The 16,694-nt window shown below is 37.3% G+C and overlaps 1 protein-coding gene across 3 annotated transcripts in view; it reads left to right on the top strand.

Moving 5' to 3' along the window:
• The window catches only part of LOC122491299 (multidrug resistance-associated protein 1-like), an 88,483-nt gene extending 71,789 nt beyond the window's left edge, over nt 1-16,694 (top strand). The window contains exons 20-28 of one of the 3 annotated variants that reach the window (XM_043593843.1): nt 540-695; nt 3,940-4,139; nt 4,884-5,010; nt 6,336-6,437; nt 9,889-10,032; nt 12,500-12,658; nt 13,925-14,091; nt 15,057-15,251; nt 15,595-16,694. In XM_043593843.1, the coding sequence (XP_043449778.1) occupies nt 540-695; nt 3,940-4,139; nt 4,884-5,010; nt 6,336-6,437; nt 9,889-10,032; nt 12,500-12,658; nt 13,925-14,091; nt 15,057-15,251; nt 15,595-15,721 (1,377 nt within the window). In that variant the 3' untranslated portion in view covers nt 15,722-16,694. The remainder of the gene's footprint in view (nt 1-539; nt 696-3,939; nt 4,140-4,883; nt 5,011-6,335; nt 6,438-9,888; nt 10,033-12,499; nt 12,659-13,924; nt 14,092-15,056; nt 15,252-15,594) is intronic. The other 2 variants (XM_043593845.1, XM_043593846.1) reach the window with 2 other exon arrangements.

Raw genomic sequence — 16,694 nt, 5'->3', positions numbered from 1 at the left:
ATTCCCATTGTCCACTTCAATCTTTCAGTTTCTAATTTTGTAAATGAAAATTATTTTGTTTTCCTGCCTTTTGTGATGTTGACAGGACCCAGCTAGCCAAGAAGGCCACTGAACGTGTTCTTGATGGATAAGAATGGCCCAGGAGTATTTTACATTTTTTAAGTAGTGACTAGTGCTAGGCCAATGCTCCTGAACACCCAATTACTGGGGTTTGGACTCTTTTTTGAAATCTTTTTAAGCAGAGTCTGATATTAGTCATATAAACTACGTGCTGTGTATTTGTCACTGGGAAACGCACATTGCTTGATCATAGGCATTTTGTTACTAAATACCCTCTTAACTATTACAACTGACTACAGGGGGAAAATATGTGGGGATAGATTGGGAAGGGCAAAGACCATGTAGTTAGACGTATTCAATCATCATATTGTCACATCCAGGTATTTTTAAAATTTTTACATTGAATGATATATTTCTTCTTCTTCTCATTTTAAATCACGAAAAGTAAAAAATATAGTGACCTGATATCAATTTTTTAGGACATGTTTATAATTGATATGCGTTTCCATTACTACTTACGGACCTGGGTGAATTGTACATTGGATGTTATTGGAACAGTTTTGGTCATTGTAGGAGCTTTACCACTCTTCATTCTGGGGGTTATTCCCTTGGTTTTCCTCTATTTCACTATACAGGTAAGTACATGGACTTTTATGTGTATTAATAACAGAAGTTCACAGTCAATTATAGGTTCAAGCCCACTTCAATTGCCTGTTAGTTCAAGTTCTCCAAAAAGTAGATTCCAAGAAAGGATTCCATATAGTAGAGTATGACTAGAGAATGCCTGCAAAAGATAGAGGAGAGGGAGCCAAGGGGTGAGCCCTCAGACAGCAATGCATGTCTGATTCCTGTGAGGGAGAGAAGAGGATTGGGTAGGGAAAATCTTGGATTACAGGACAGTTCCATGAAAGATTCATCAAATGGATGGGGAATCTACAACCAATGTCACTCATTGGAGTATTCCATGTGTCCCCGAGATGGGCCTGCTCTAGCACCCCTGCCATCCCCACTCATTGCCTGGAAAAAACCTGTGGGTAACATGGCCTCCATGCTTAATAGAGTAGTAGATGCCGGGGCAGCAGCCGGACTGACAGTCAGCTGTTCTCCCTGCAGCTGGAGAACTGAGTTGTGCATTTTTATGGTCACCACAAAATCTATATGGTATTTGCATTTTAGCAGAAAGTTAATTTGTCTGTAAATCCAAGAGAGAAACAGATGCTGCCTTTTTGTCCTATTATCCCTGATATCGGCAAAGTACTCCTAGAAGAACTAAACAGATCTTTCATGACATGATATATATCTTTATATTCCAATTAAAATGTGGTCAACCACATTCCAAAATTATGTCACTGTGAGACTACAGTGTAAAATGAAATTTATTTTTTTTTTAATTTTTTTTTTCAACATTTATTTATTTTTGGGACAGAGAGAGACAGAGCATGAACGGGGGAGGGGCAGAGAGAGAGGGAGACACAGAATCGGAAACAGGCTCCAGGCTCTGAGCCATCAGCCCAGAGCCTGACGCGGGGCTCGAACTCCCGGACCGCGAGATCGTGACCTGGCTGAAGTCGGACGCTTAACCGACTGCGCCACCCAGGTGCCCCTTGAAATTTATTTTTTAATGAGATGTCTTAACACATATTTAATTTAAATATGAAAGTATTTTGAGGCTGTTTACATGAAAGGATGCAGTTCTTGTAGTTCAGTGCTTTCCCAAAACCCAAGTTTTAAAATTCGTATTGGAGTTTAATCTGCCCAAACCAGAATGTTAATCATTTTCTTATTTCTACACCTTTGTGATTATTATTCCTCCTACTTTCTATGTTTTCCCTATTTTCTCTGCCTGACTGGATGTTACTTACCTTTCATGGCCTAGGTCATATTTCATTTTCTGTGTGAATGAAGTATTCTTTACCAAAATAGTGCAAAGAGATGAGACTCATTCAGGTATTATTGATTTATTATACTACTAGTATTACAGGCTATTTTTAGACCACAAATTATCTCTCCAATGAGATTGTAAGTCTTCTAGGGAAGACAACTACATCTTAGGGCTAAAAGAAACAAATCTAGACCTTGAAGGATGGTACTGATGGTACGATTGTACCTGCTTAAAAAAAAAAAAAAAAAACCTCATATCACAAAAGAAAATTTATGTGATAGTCTTGTGGTTGGTAAACTATAACAGGGTGACCAGGAGTGGAAACGATCTAGAAACCATCTCTTGTTAGGGGACACTGTATGGAGTGAGCCCTGAATATGAATTCAAGGCCTCAAATTCTAATTACTTTCCTGACTTTTATGTTTGGCACATCGCTTCCCTTTCTAGGCTTCATTGATCCCCCCTATAAAACAGGAGTTTTGTTTTATATCAGTGCTACTCAAAGTATGGGACTAGACCTATGGGAGATACCCCAGACCTATTGAATCAGAATCTTTGGTTGTACCTCTTTTTTAAAAAATCACATCTTAATGTATACATATATAATTTTTATTTGGTAATCACATTCTAATAAAACTGGGAGGAAATAAAGAATCTATCGTGGTGAGGCCCACAGTCTGTGTTTTACCTTCCAGGTGATTTTTATTAAAGCATGAGAAGCATTGATCTAGATCAATAGTTCTTAAACTAAATACTCTAGATAGATTTGTGGAAGAACTCCAGTGCTTTTGCAATTCGTCGAAATTTCCTGCAAATTTCTTTATAACAATCTCTTAAGTCCCCTTGCAATCCCAGAATGCCATAATCCTTCCTCTGTGTTCTCCAGGGCACTTAACACAGAGCAGAGCTGGTAGACTGCAAGTTGACAGGCCATATGGAGTTTCCGATATGTTTGTGTCCGGCCTGCTCAGTGTTTTTTACTAAAATGAAGACATTTTAAAATCAGTGATTTTACATAAAACTCCAAGCCCAAAGATTTTTCTTGAAAACATTGCAAAACGTGGTAATTCTTGATTTTCATTTCCGGTGTGTTGTGATTATCGGGGGCTGGTGAATGATGGTCCAGTTAACTAGGACATGCTCCCTCCAGCCCTCCAGTCTCTGCCCATCCCAATTATTCTCAACCAAGTTGGAGGGGAAGTAGCCAATTATACTTGTGGCTGCACTGGAGGGAAGTGCTTGTAGACCAGAAAAATGAATATTTTTTCCATAATTATATTCAGGAACAAAAATAGTATTGTTTGTATACTTGACTAACTTCCCTCACTTAATGGGTTCACTCCCTGGTCACATTTCCAACATGTGACATAGAGCTTTTTCCATAGCAGGTACTCAGTAATGGTTGTTTGAAAAGATTACCAAAGTGGAACCTTACCCACCTCTGTTTTAGTTGTGCTGTCCAGAATCTGCGTTTTTTTACTGTGCCAAGTGTGTATTCATTTCTTAGAGCTCCTGTAACAAATTTGGTAGCTTAAAACAACAACAAAAAAAATTATTATTTCACAGATCTGGAGGCCAACAGTCCAAAATCAAGGTGTACATAGGGTTGGTTCCTTCCGGAGCCTTTGAGGGAGAATTGGTTTCATGCTTCTCTCCTGGTTCTGGTGGCTGTTCACAATGCTTGGCATTTTCCCTGGTTTATGCACACATTTCTCCAATCTCATCCTCACATGGCTTCCTCCCTGTGGCTTTGTCTTCTCCTTTTCTGTCTCTTATGAGGACACTCGGAGTTGGGCTTAGGGCCCACCCTAAATCCAGGATGATCTCATCCGGAGATCCTTAATGACATCTGCAAAGATTCCATTCCCAAATAAAGCCACACTCACAGGTACTGGAGACTGAACTTGAACTTCACTTTTTGGGGTCTTGTCATTTTCAAACTATGGAAGCAATTTCTGCTCCATCTTTCCAACTGCCTTTTTCTGTTTTCCGGTTAGAGATACTACGTAGCAAGCTCTCGGCAGATTCGACGATTGGCAGGAGCCTCTCGCTCTCCTATCATTTCCCACTTTAGTGAGACTTTATCAGGGGTGTCCACTATCCGGGCATTTGGACACGAGCAGAGGTTTATCCAGCAAAACAAAGAGGTGGTGAATGAGAACTTGGTCTGTTTCTACAATAATGTAATTTCAAACAGGTAAGTGAGAGCAATATACCTACCTCAAGACCAGTCTCTTTTAAGATGTCTTGTGCCCTGACTTCTAAACAGAAGGAATGTTTTGCAATGGCATTTCATGAAATTATTAAAAAAAGAAAAAGAAGAAAGCCTTAACTGTTTCTAATATTTAATGGACATTTAAGTTAAAATGTATCTGTTCATATTCATATAAAAGTACACACTACTTTACATGAAAATAAGGTCCCAAGTTTTTTGAAGGTCATATAGCATGCTATTGGAATTTCTAGAGATATGACTCTGTTTTTTTCTATATTTGTAGAATATGTTCTATTTGCAAGCAATACTTTATAATAGTTTAAATTTGAGATCATCATTTTACATACAGAGGAAAATGAAATATTAAATAATAGCGGGGCACATATAACTTTTGGAGACTAATGTTACCATAGAAAAAAGGATATGTAATCGGAAAGGTGATTGATTTTCTAATAGGATTTTAAAATACGACGCATCATTTTAGCTGGTGTTCTTTTTTGACTTTTTTATTCTGATTAAGTTTTAAAGCAAAGTTCTGCAAAAGTAAAGTGTTTTTATGCAAAGGAATCCTTTAATGTATCATCACTGCAATCGTCCTATTTTGACTGAGTTCTTAGGAAAAGAAAGCAGCTATTGATGTTTATTTTCCATTTCCCAGAGGAGAGTTCAGACCAAGTACACCAAAAATCTTGCATCTCAGTTGAACAATATTTTCCATTATCACAGGTGGCTGTCTGTTAGACTTGAATTCCTTGGCAACCTCATGGTATTTTTTGCTGCACTGCTTGCTGTGCTGGCTGGCAGTTCGATAGATTCAGCAATAGTTGGCTTGTCCATATCCTATGCCCTAAATGTAAGTAATAATGATTTTGTGGTATATGATATGTTTATAATGCAATTAATTAAACTATCCTCTCTTTTGCCTGTCTGAATTATAGATTATATTAACTAAGTAATGAGAGACAAATCTGGATTGCCCTGGAGGCTCATTTCTTCCTCTGTTGCTACTAGCAGGAAGCTGGCTCAGCAATACTAAGTCAGCTCACAGAAAGAACAGGCTGAGTGCTAAAAGACCAGGAAACTCCTGCTGTTACACAGTTACCCAGAAGTTTCTTGTTCTCCTATCTTTATGGATTTATAGCATGTAACGTGGGGGGGGGGGGGGGGGCCTCTCTCCACTGTGGCCTGCCAATCTAGTTTGCCCAGTCTAACCAAGGAGATAATGCAAACTCTGGGGAGAGTACATGCTCTCCTTCTTTGCTTATAAGTTTTTCCCTAATAAGCCCTATTTTATATTACATTGAAAAGTACTAGTGGTATGAGTGTGTTCTTGCCCTCTTTGTAAAATAGAATATTCCTTAAATTACTTAGTATAATTACATATTATTAGAGGATAAGTCTAGATGATGTGGGTACTTGCCCTTCATCCCTTATCCAAAAACCTTAATTAAGGCCAGTTGCATTTCAGAATTCAGAACTTAGTCTTGTAGAAAGGAAATAATGACACATATACCATAGTCAAGGTCTGGGGCAGAATCCCATAATCAAACTACTTGCTTTGCAGTAAAATATATGAATGTTTACTCTAAGTGGGTTCAGTAAAGACTTTAAAGAGCCCCATGTCAGTTCAAGTCAGGTTGGCCATCAAATGATTTGGCAGCAAACTTAAGGAAAAACTGAACTGACAAGAGTTGTTTGACGTCCAGAATTAGGCTTGAATTACCTCCTGTACTTGTGGGTAGGGTGAGAAGAAAGTAGAGTTTAAAAAAAAAGAGGAGACAAGAGTGGTCAAGAGTTAGGAGATTCCTGCTTCCAGTGAATCCTGCCAAAGGTAATGTTATTCACAACTTTTTTCTCACTTGGGACGTACATTTCTTGAGGCACATCTCATCAGTCTTGGTATCCATCATTCCTTACACTAAGTATGGACTCCTTCAATACCTGCTGAACTATATTCATTCTATCTTCTGCCAAAAAAACATTGTTTGTATTGATCAATTTAACATAAAGAAACACTTGTGTGCATGTGTATAAATATATTTACTTCTAAAGTTGTTAAATAATCAGAAGAGAGAAAAGTACATGAAAACTATGAAAAGTGAAAGTGTATAAAGTATGATTAATATTATGTAAAATACTAAAGAACCAGTCAGTAAGCTCTTGGGTTTTTCCCTCCAGATTACTCAATCTCTGAATTTTTGGGTAAGGAAAGCTTGTGAAATTGAAACCAATGCAGTTTCCATTGAAAGAGTTTGTGAATATGAAAATATGGGTAAAGAGGTAAGCACTCCTAAATAACCAATAAATAGATGCAGGATTGAGATATTGTAGTGCACCTTGAATTGACATTTAAAAAAAATTTGGTTGGCTCACTAGGTTAAGTGTCCAACTTTGGCCCAGCTCATGATCTCAGAGTTTGTGAGTTCAAGCCCTGCGTTGGGGTCTGTGCTGACAGCTTGGGGCCTGGAGCCTGCTTCTGATTCTGTCTCCCTCTCTCTCTCTGCACCCCCCCCCCCCGCCCCACTCACACTATGTCTCTCTCTCTCTCTCTATCTCAAAAATAACTAAATATTTAAAAAAATAAAATAAAATAAAATAAATAAATTTTAAACAAAGCCTACCTTTCCAAATTCATGTTTTAATATTCAGCATTTCAATAAAATTAAAACCCAATGTATTGTGGAATACACCATTATTTTATATATCACAAAAATAGAAGAAAAGACCACAGATAACTAAATTAGGATAATACATAAAATGTAAGATACATTTGTAAAATGTAAGACATATAACATTTGTTATGTTATAAAAATGAAATATGATTACTTGTTTTTAGAAGGCACAATGATTTGTCCTCTACCAATGTAGAGTAAAATATGCAATCTAAGATTATAACTTTGTGAGGATTTTATGTTGAGAAAGGTGTCTTATATAGTGCTCTCATAATTAAAGTCTGTGCAATTTTTAAATTAACTATATATTTATTGCTTATGCCTTCTGTTTCATTTACTCATCATTAGCATCTCCGCGCATGGGAAGGAGAAGGAGAATAAATCAGTCTGTTTTATTTCCTTTAATTAGTTATAATTTAGACAAGAGAAGAATTGGGGGTGCCTGGGTGGCTCCGTCAATTAAGCACCTGACCCTTGATTTCAGCTCAGGTCATGATCTCAAGGTTCCTGAGTTTGATCCCAGTATTAGGCTCTGTGCTGGTGGTACAGATCCTGCTTTGGATTCCCTCTCTCTCTCTCTCTCTCTCTCTCTCTGCTTCCCCCCCACTCTCTCTCTCTCTCTCTCTCTCAAAAATAAACAAACTTAAGAAAGAAGTAGAAAAATTAACACTCTGTCTCGCTCTCTCTCTGTCTCTCAAAAATAAATAAACATTAAAAGAAAGTTTTTAAAGGGGGTCCCTGGGTAGCTCAGTCAGTTAAGCATCCAACTTCGACCCAGGTCATGATCTCACAGTTTGTGAGTTTGAACCCTGTATTGGGCTCTGTGCTGACAGCTCAGAGCCTGGAGCCGGCTTCAAACTCTGTGTCTCCTTTTCTCTCTGCCCTTTCCTCTCCTGTTCTCTCTCTCTCTCCCTCTCTCTCTCTCTCTCAAAAATAAATAAACATTTAAAAAAATTTTTTGAAGAGTAGAAGAATTAGACTATTGACAGTATAATATTTGAGATATCAGTGTATTTTACTAATCTGATTTACTTCTGTCTCCCAGTTCCATGAATTAACAAGGCAGATGTTATAGTTGACTTGAGTTTCTGTCCACCTGTAAAGGTATCTGAATCTTCATGAAACATTCCTCTTTTGCTCATATCTCTCAGGAAGAGGTGTCCCTCCTCCAAATAGAAAACCTGAGTTTCTACTTGTATTTTTGGTAATATTTGTTCATTTTTTCTCTCAGATGTTGCTTCATTAACCACTTCCTTTAATTCCTATGTATCAGTACCCTGACCCCCTTGCCTCTCTTAACCTACAAAGATGCTAAAATATTATCAACAGCCTGGAGCTCCTGGGTGGCTCAGTAGGTTAAGCATCCGGACTCTTGATTTCAGCTCAGGTCATCATCTCACAATTAGAAGCCCCACATTGGGCTGGGAACTGACAGTGAGGGGCCTGCTTGGAGTTCTCTCTCTCCCTCTCTCTCTGCCCCTCCCTGCCTCTGTATCTCAAAATAAATAAACTTAAAAAATTTTAATATCTATATCCTCCAACTCTACCTAAACTTTGATTCTTCTCTAGAGTCTTCCTCAGGTCTTAACCTCTTTTTTCACACATGGTTCATGGAAGATTAATCTACCCTCACAACCTCCAATTCCTATTGCCATGTGAGGACCACTATATCATTTTATTGTTTTCTGTATTTTCTAAATATTTGTATAAATATTTTTATATGTATAAATGTTATATATATATATTCTCTTCATATTGTAAAAAACAATAAAATGTGTGTGAATACACACATAACACACCCACACCCACACATTTTTAAAACAAAATCATCTTTATGTGGGGTGGTTGGGTGGCTCAGTCCATTAAGCGCCCAACTCTTGGGTTTGGCTCAGGTCATGATCTTACGGTTCCTGGGTTCAAGCCTCGACTCAGGCTCTGTGCTGATAGTGAGGAGCCTGCTTGGGATTCTCTCTCTTCCTCTCTCTCTGCCCTTTCCCCCACTTGCATGCACTCTTTCTCTCAAAATAAATAAATAGACATTAAAAAAAAATCATCTTTATGTAATTTGGTAACTCAAGTTATAAAACCTCTTGTCATGCAAGAAGTAAACTGTCCAGATCATTCTGTTTATCTCTCTGTAGCCCACGTTGTCTGCACTTTTTGCAGCAGAATTCTTTGGAATAGCCTGTACTTCTCTCATCCTACTTTGGACTCACTCCAAACAGGCTTTTAATTCCACCACTTCACTGAACCTGCCCTTGGAGATCACCCGTGGTCTCCTTTCAGGCCTCCCTTGACCTGATCCATCATCTGACACTGGGCATCACTCCCTCTCATGAAAGCACTTCACCTCCCCACCAGACATCACACTCGCCTGCACGTTCTTCCGCTTCCTCCTGTTCCCCCAACATCCCAGACAGGCCCTGTCTCAGGACCTCAGCACGTGTTGTTAGGTGCCTGCCAGGAAAGTGATTCAACCCATATCCCAACAGCTTGTTCTCATATCTTGTCCAACCGAGCCTTTCCTAACCACCCTACTTAAAAATCACACCACCTCTAACTTGCCTATCTCCCGTCTTCCAAAGCTTTATCACTGTTTAGCATTTTGCATATGCTATGTGATTCTTTCTGTCCCTTCCCAGCAGGCTGTATGCTCTGTAAAGGCAAGAATTTGTGTCTGTTTTGCTCACTGCTGAATCTCCAGCAACTAAAGCACTGACCAGCATAGTAAATACTCAGTATTTGGGCAATGAATGAATGCCAAACTGTCCTCATCTCAGCTGCAATTTCAAATAGATTACCTTCAGCTCCTTTGTAGGGTTTAAGAAGACTCTTCTTAATAACTGGATAGGGAGTGGGAAGCCTGGTTACCTCTAAAAATTTATTTCTAAGCTTTCTTATAACTAGATGAGAAGTTTTATGCCGGTAATATTTAAAACTGTACTCAGGAGATAATATCCACAAATGTTTTCCATCACTTGTGTTTTTTATGCATGGTAATTATTTTTAGAGGGAAAGGTACTTTTATTGTAGTTATTGTAATCTTTCTTTGTTTCAAGGCACCCTGGATAATGTCTAAAAGGCCTCCAGCACAATGGCCCAACAAAGGGATAGTGGAATTTATTAATTATCAGGCTCGATACCGAGATGATCTTGGTTTAGCATTACAAGATATCACTTTCCAGACTCATGGAGAAGAGAAGGTACCATATACATTTCATAAGTTTCACTCTCCTTTTTACCTGAAAGTATTCATTGTTAAGGTCAAAGTTTAATACGGTACGGAATAGAAGATGGTCTTTTGTTCAAATTTCATATAAAAGTACTAAACTCCACTGTTTGCTATATATAGAATAAAATTTCCTCTTTTAAAAAAGGTATTTTTAGGGGAATCTGAGTGGCTCAGTTGGTTAAGCATCATACTCTTGATTTTAGCTCAGGTCATGATCTCACAGTTTTGTGAGTTCAAGCCCCACATCAAGCTCTTCACTGGCAATGTGGAGCCTGCTTGGGATTCTCTCTCTCTCTGCCCCTCCCCGACTCATTCTCTCTCTTTCTCAAAATAAATAAATAAACTTTTAAAAAGGTATTTTTAAATTGTGCATACTATATTATGAAACATGATTTTAGTGTACGTTTCCAGCTTTACTGAGTTATAATTAATAAGTAAATAATGTATATATTTAAGCTGTACAAGGTGATGGTTTGATAATGAAATGATTACCACATTCAAAGTAATTAACACATCCATCACCTCACATAATTACAAGGCTTTTTGTTTTTGTTTTATTTATTCATTTATTTTTGCATGTGGTAGGAACACCTAAGATGTACTGTCTTAGCAAATTTCAAGTATACAATACAGTACTCTTAACTATAGTTAGCTCACTGTACTTTACATCCCCAGAACACGTTCTTCTTATGCATCTGAAAGTTTATGCCCTTTGACCAACATCTTCCCATTTAGCCCACTCCTCAGTCCCTGGTATGTACCATTTACCCTATGGTACTACAAGTTTGACTTGTAGATTCCATGTATAAGCAAGATCATACAGTATTTGTTTTTCTCCATATAGCTTATTCCCCTTAGCAGAATGTCCACCAGGTTCATCTATGTTGCCACAAATGGTAGGATTCCCTTTCTTTTTATGGCTGAATAGTATTCCAGTGTGTGTGTTTGTGTGTGTGTACATTTTCTTTATCCATTCTTCTATGGACACTTTGGTTGTTTCCATATCTTGGCTATTGGGAATATGAACATGGGAGTGCAGATTTCAATTCAAGATACTAATTTTATTTCCTTTGGATATATACCCAGTAGTAGTGTACTATTATTTTTACTTCCTCTATTAGGTAAAGAGTGATAATAAGACAATAAAATTAAGTTACCTGAAATATAGTAAATTCATAGGAGAGAATATCTGTATAGTCAATGACATGTTTTCCAGCATTACTAGTGAGATGGGAAAATACTTGAGATGTAATTTGATTAATAAAAACTATATACAAAACAGTTGATACTATATCAATTTTCTGTTTTAAAAAAGCAAACAGGTAAACACATTAGCAAAAATCCTAGAACAGTTGTAAAACATAAATAGTAGTTCTCTTCAGGTGACAGGATTATAAATAGTTTCTACTTCTATAGTTTTTCCCATAGTCTTTAAAATGTTTTATGAAAACATATTATTTCCCTAGACAGAAAGATTTTACAAATAAGTGAAAGTAAAAAAAAAAATTAATGGCAATGGCCCATTTTTCCTTTTACAGACCTGGCTTTTGTAACCTCAGACATCTCTTTTTCTAAATGTCTAAACCAGGTCCACTGCGTAACATCAAGGACAAAAAAATGTCTTTGGAACAAATGAAATCATTGTGGAATTTTGATTATGCCAATTAATTTAACGGATTCCTGATTTTTCTGGCATACAGTGTCAGATTTAAGATCTTTTATCAGGGAAAACCAACCTCCGTAATGTTTCCTCTGCCTTATGTTCCCATTAACACCAAAGTACAAATCAACACCCAGAAGGAATTGCTTCAGTCCTCGTGGTCAAAGGAATATATGCAATCATTTGCTATTTATGACAAGGTGATTATTTTGTCCAGGAATCCAAGATCCTACATGTTATCTGTGGCCACCTTCTAGAGTTTTAGTGCAGTACCTGTTTTGATACACCAAGGGAATTTGCAAACATTCCTTTGGATTTGCTATCCTTCTGGCAAAGGGTTCCTGTTCCCTTTGTTTGTTCCCTTTGTTTGTTTGTCCCTCGGGGGGCAAGGAGAGTAGAGAAGCCTCATTTTGAAAGTCCCAAGAAAACCACCCCATTATCAGAGTCATCTTTGGCCACACTCTTAATGGCTAGTCCCAGGATAGGTCAGGGGTGGTCTGCTCCTCCTGGGGCTGCTGGCGTGTTTTGGTTATGTGGTTATTAAATAACTCAAAAGTAGAGAAAATATACATTTTAACCTGAGCCTTTCCCATGAGTAATGAGTGTCTGGGTAAAGACTTATCCTTACAGTCCACATTACATATTCCATGCCAGTCAGGGTTATTCTGGTTGGCAAAATTAAATCCCACTGATCTGACAGTGTATCTGTTGTCAGTGCAAAAGCCCCAGTCCCTTACAAAAAGCACAGTGCAAACTTTCCATGATCATTTTATTGCAGATTGGAATTGTGGGACGGACTGGAGCAGGGAAATCAACACTTTCAAATTGCCTATTTAGAATTGTGGAAAGATCAGGAGGCAAAATTATTATCGATGGAATTGATATATCAACTATCGGACTTCATGACCTTCGGGGCAAACTTAATATTATTCCACAGGTAAAGCCTGTTTTGTCAGTAGACTTTCTTAACTCCCTCTAAATAAACTTCTTCTTCTTTTTTTTTAGTGTGTTCCTTCCAAGCATCTAAATTCATTTTTCAAAGTCAGAGCATTTTAGATGTGTTATGAAATATCACTACATAACTGAATCGTATTAAACATTCTTACTGTAAAGTATTTTTCCTAAATGCATTTATCTATTTGAAAAACTGGCACATTGCTTTACAAGTTCCCTTCATAATAGTAAATACAAATAAAATTTGAATGAAGTGGATCTCAGACTGAAACACACATTGGTATTTTTTGGAAGAAAAAAAATTACAAAAGCTCTTGCTTAGTTGGTAGAGTGAGTGTAGAATTTTGCCTCTTTTGATTTGAAATTTAAACACATTTTAAAAGATGAAAAGAATAATAATTCGGTTAGATCATTTTTTCAAGTCCTTTGATTTGTCTCTCTGTGGCATCAAAGGAACTTGATCATTAACAAGTATGCAAATTGGCTCAAGAATATGCCCCTGTAGTCAAAGATGACTTATTCAGTTGTTTGAGAGAGTTAAGCTGAGCATTTATGAGATATCTTTGTATTACCTTCTAAAAATATCTTAAAATACTTTAATCTCTTTGTCATATTATTTAGACATATGCCTCTATTCATGAATTTACTTCAAAAGCAAATTTGAATGGAATTCTTGCAGGGAAAAAATTAATGAAGAAAAGAGATATTAGTCATTCCTCTCTTAAAAATAAATACAGGTGTAGTAAAATATCGTTTCACCAGGCATGTTGGTAAGTTGGAAAGAGCATGGACTTGTCCTATTTGAATTCTATCCAACCACTTACCTTCTGTGTCTTTGGACAATTTAGACAAGCATTCTTTTGAACCGCCAGGTCACTACCTGTAAAATGGGAGTATGGACTTCCATCTTTCTGGAAGATGATTGATAACATTATGTCCATACTATAGTTTGCATTTATTCAATTCTGTGTTATCTTATATCTCTGACCGAATGGCAGCTGTCATCATCATTATTATTATGGCTAGTATTGACATTGTTAAGGAGAAAGATGATCAGGAAATTGAAAATGATTCAATCTCACTTATAGCTTATTCTGATTCTCTTCTGCTTTTGTTTTCAATATAATGATTTTATAACTATTTAGGTCAATCATTTTGCTTTTTCCTTGTTTATTTTCTGAATCTAATTTTTTAATGTATCTATGCATCATGTGACAATGAGATTACTGGTGATGATTTTATTCTCTAGGATCCTGTTTTATTTTCTGGAACCCTTCAAATGAACCTGGATCCCTTAGACAAGTATTCTGATTGCCAGCTGTGGGAGGTGCTAGAACTGTGTCACTTAAAAGAGTTTGTGCAGTCCCTTCCCAAGAAGCTGTTGCATGAGATTTCAGAGGGTGGTGAAAACCTCAGGTAAGCTGCTAAGAACAAAGCTTGGTCCGGTTATTCATTCCAAGGCTCCTTAGGAACTTTGAGTTAGCCTCAAAGGGAAGTCACTCCTGAGTCACCAAAGCCCTCCTTTGGTCTATTCAGAGCACACTATTGCTGATTCCCTCTAGGGAAGAGGTACAAGGAATAAAATGGTAGCCACTGGTTGGGAAATGCTGGTGAAAGGAAGAAAGGGCGGGGGGAAGAAACAATACAGTATGAAAAGTCATATTTAATTGACTCTTCTTTGATAAAGACTCCTACTCGAATAACTTTCTTCCTAAAAATGTTGTAAAGGGCTCCTTTTTTCTTCCTGGCGGTTTGATGACCAATGACAGTCCCTTTCATGTGATCAGAGACATAAGGAAAGAGAACTAGATCTTCTATGTGATCAGAGACATAAGAGAACTAGATCCCCTCAAGCCCTGCACTGCATGACTCAGCCTCTTGGTTGCTCTCTCCCTGCCTCTGTTTCTGCCACACTGGCCCCCTTGCTGTTTCCTCAACATGCCTAGCCAGCCCTTGACTGCCTTAGGGATTTTGCATCTTCTGTTCCCTTTGCCAGGAACAAGTTTCCACTGGAAATCTGTATGGCTCATTCTCCCCTTCCTAAGGGTCTCGAAATAAAAGGCAACTTCCTCAATCCAGTGAGGGTTTCTTTGGCAGGCCCATCTAATGTTCACCCCATGCCCACTCTCTATACCCTCCCTTCCTGTGTGCTTGAATTCTTATTAGTATGCATTTTACTCATTTATCATGTTTATTTTTTGTCTACCCATAAGAATATAAACTCCACATTGATATTTTTGTCTGTTTTGACAAAATAAATATTTCTTGAATAAATGAATGTGTGGCTTAGAAAGTGAATTGCAATGTAATCAGAATTACAGAATAGGAAGTGTGTAGCCATAAAGTCCACTGTAGAAGTTATTTTACTATTTTTTTAACAGTGTTGGACAACGGCAGCTTGTCTGTCTTGCTCGTGCTTTGCTTCGAAAAACAAAAATTCTCATCTTGGATGAGGCAACAGCTTCCATCGATTTTGAGACTGATAACCTGGTGCAGACCACAGTCAGGAAGGAGTTTTCCGATTGTACCATCCTGACGATTGCTCACAGATTGCATTCTATCATTGATTCTGATAGGTATGCTTTGTTTTCAGAAATAAAACATCTCTATATATCTCTATAGAGATAACCACTGAATAGACTAAACATACTGATTGCCATTAATAATTTTACGTGTGCTGAAAACAATTGTTTTCTGAAACTAGAAGAATATGCTAATCCTGACAGAATATTAGAAAACTGGATATACTTCTTGAGTTCCGTGGTCCCCATATTTTGTAGTGACATAACTCACTAGGTAATCTAAACTTTATCAAGAAAAAGAAAAAGAAAAAGAAAAAGAAAAAGAAAAAGAAAAAGAAAAAAAGGTGAACTGGAAAACTGATTATAATTACCTGACTGGGTTCTTTTCACATTGCAGGGTACTTGTTCTAGACTCTGGAAGGATTACAGAATTTGGAACACCACAGAATTTGATATGCCAGAAAGGACTTTTCTTTGAAATGCTAACAGAAGCTGGAATAACACAAGATTCAGTGACAAAATAATGATTTTAGCTGTGTATTGGTTACACTCAATAAAAAATAAGTTAGTATTTAAAAAAATGACAAGGAGCAGTGCACAAAGACAGGCCCCTAGCTACATGTTGGCATAAATATCGATAAGCATCATATTTCTAACTTTCCCGGGCTGTACCCAAACTTCTCTGTTCCATTCCTGCCCTCTGGAATATCGGCCTGCTCCACAGAGCCCAGTGTGCTACATGCCATTTGTCCTTTAAAATCTCTGAGTTCATCCAGGAGTCACCTTCTCTGTGACATGTCCCCCAATATTCCCCTCTGTTCTCCAGTCTGATCCAGCTGCCCCATTTCTGTGCCCTCACCATCCCCACATGCATACCCATGTACCATGGCAGGGACTCTATTTCAGTTATTTTAGTCTGTCTTCCCACTAATGCCACTTAAAGGCGAGTACCCAGTTTCAGTTGTCTTTGTATGTGAAGTTCCTAGCATAGTGATTTTCATACAGTTGATACCCAACAAATGTTTGAAGAATGAATGACTTGGCATTTTCAAGTATATGATACAGGTATTTATAAACATACATAATATATGTATACTGGACAGTATATAAAATGATGGAGGAATCACAAAAAATATTAAGAGTTATTCAGTTGATTTTGGAAATAGTGATTGTATATTAACTGAATTTTCTGGTGTGCTTTATTTAAAAAAATATTTTTACTATTGACTTTGAATTAAAAAATGGTATTTTCTATGCAACATTATACTTTTGGTTGGGTTAACCTCAGTGACATATATCAGATGGTATACATTCACAAGAAGATTGTTGATTTGTAATACTAATCATATTTTGAAGGACTTTTTAATTTAGTAGTTTTATGTAATACAAGCAATATTATTTCTCTGAGTTGCCCTTCAAATTTGAAGTATTTAAATTTTAATGGCATTTTCCTTTCAAGATGGTTTTAATAAAATATTTTAACATGTTCTTGAAAAA

Source organism: Prionailurus bengalensis, chromosome C2 (genome assembly GCF_016509475.1).
Source record: "Prionailurus bengalensis isolate Pbe53 chromosome C2, Fcat_Pben_1.1_paternal_pri, whole genome shotgun sequence".
In the NCBI taxonomy this organism is placed as follows: Eukaryota; Metazoa; Chordata; class Mammalia; order Carnivora; family Felidae; genus Prionailurus; species Prionailurus bengalensis.
Note: the sequence above shows the minus strand (reverse complement) of the source record. Positions and strands in the feature narration are given on the sequence as shown.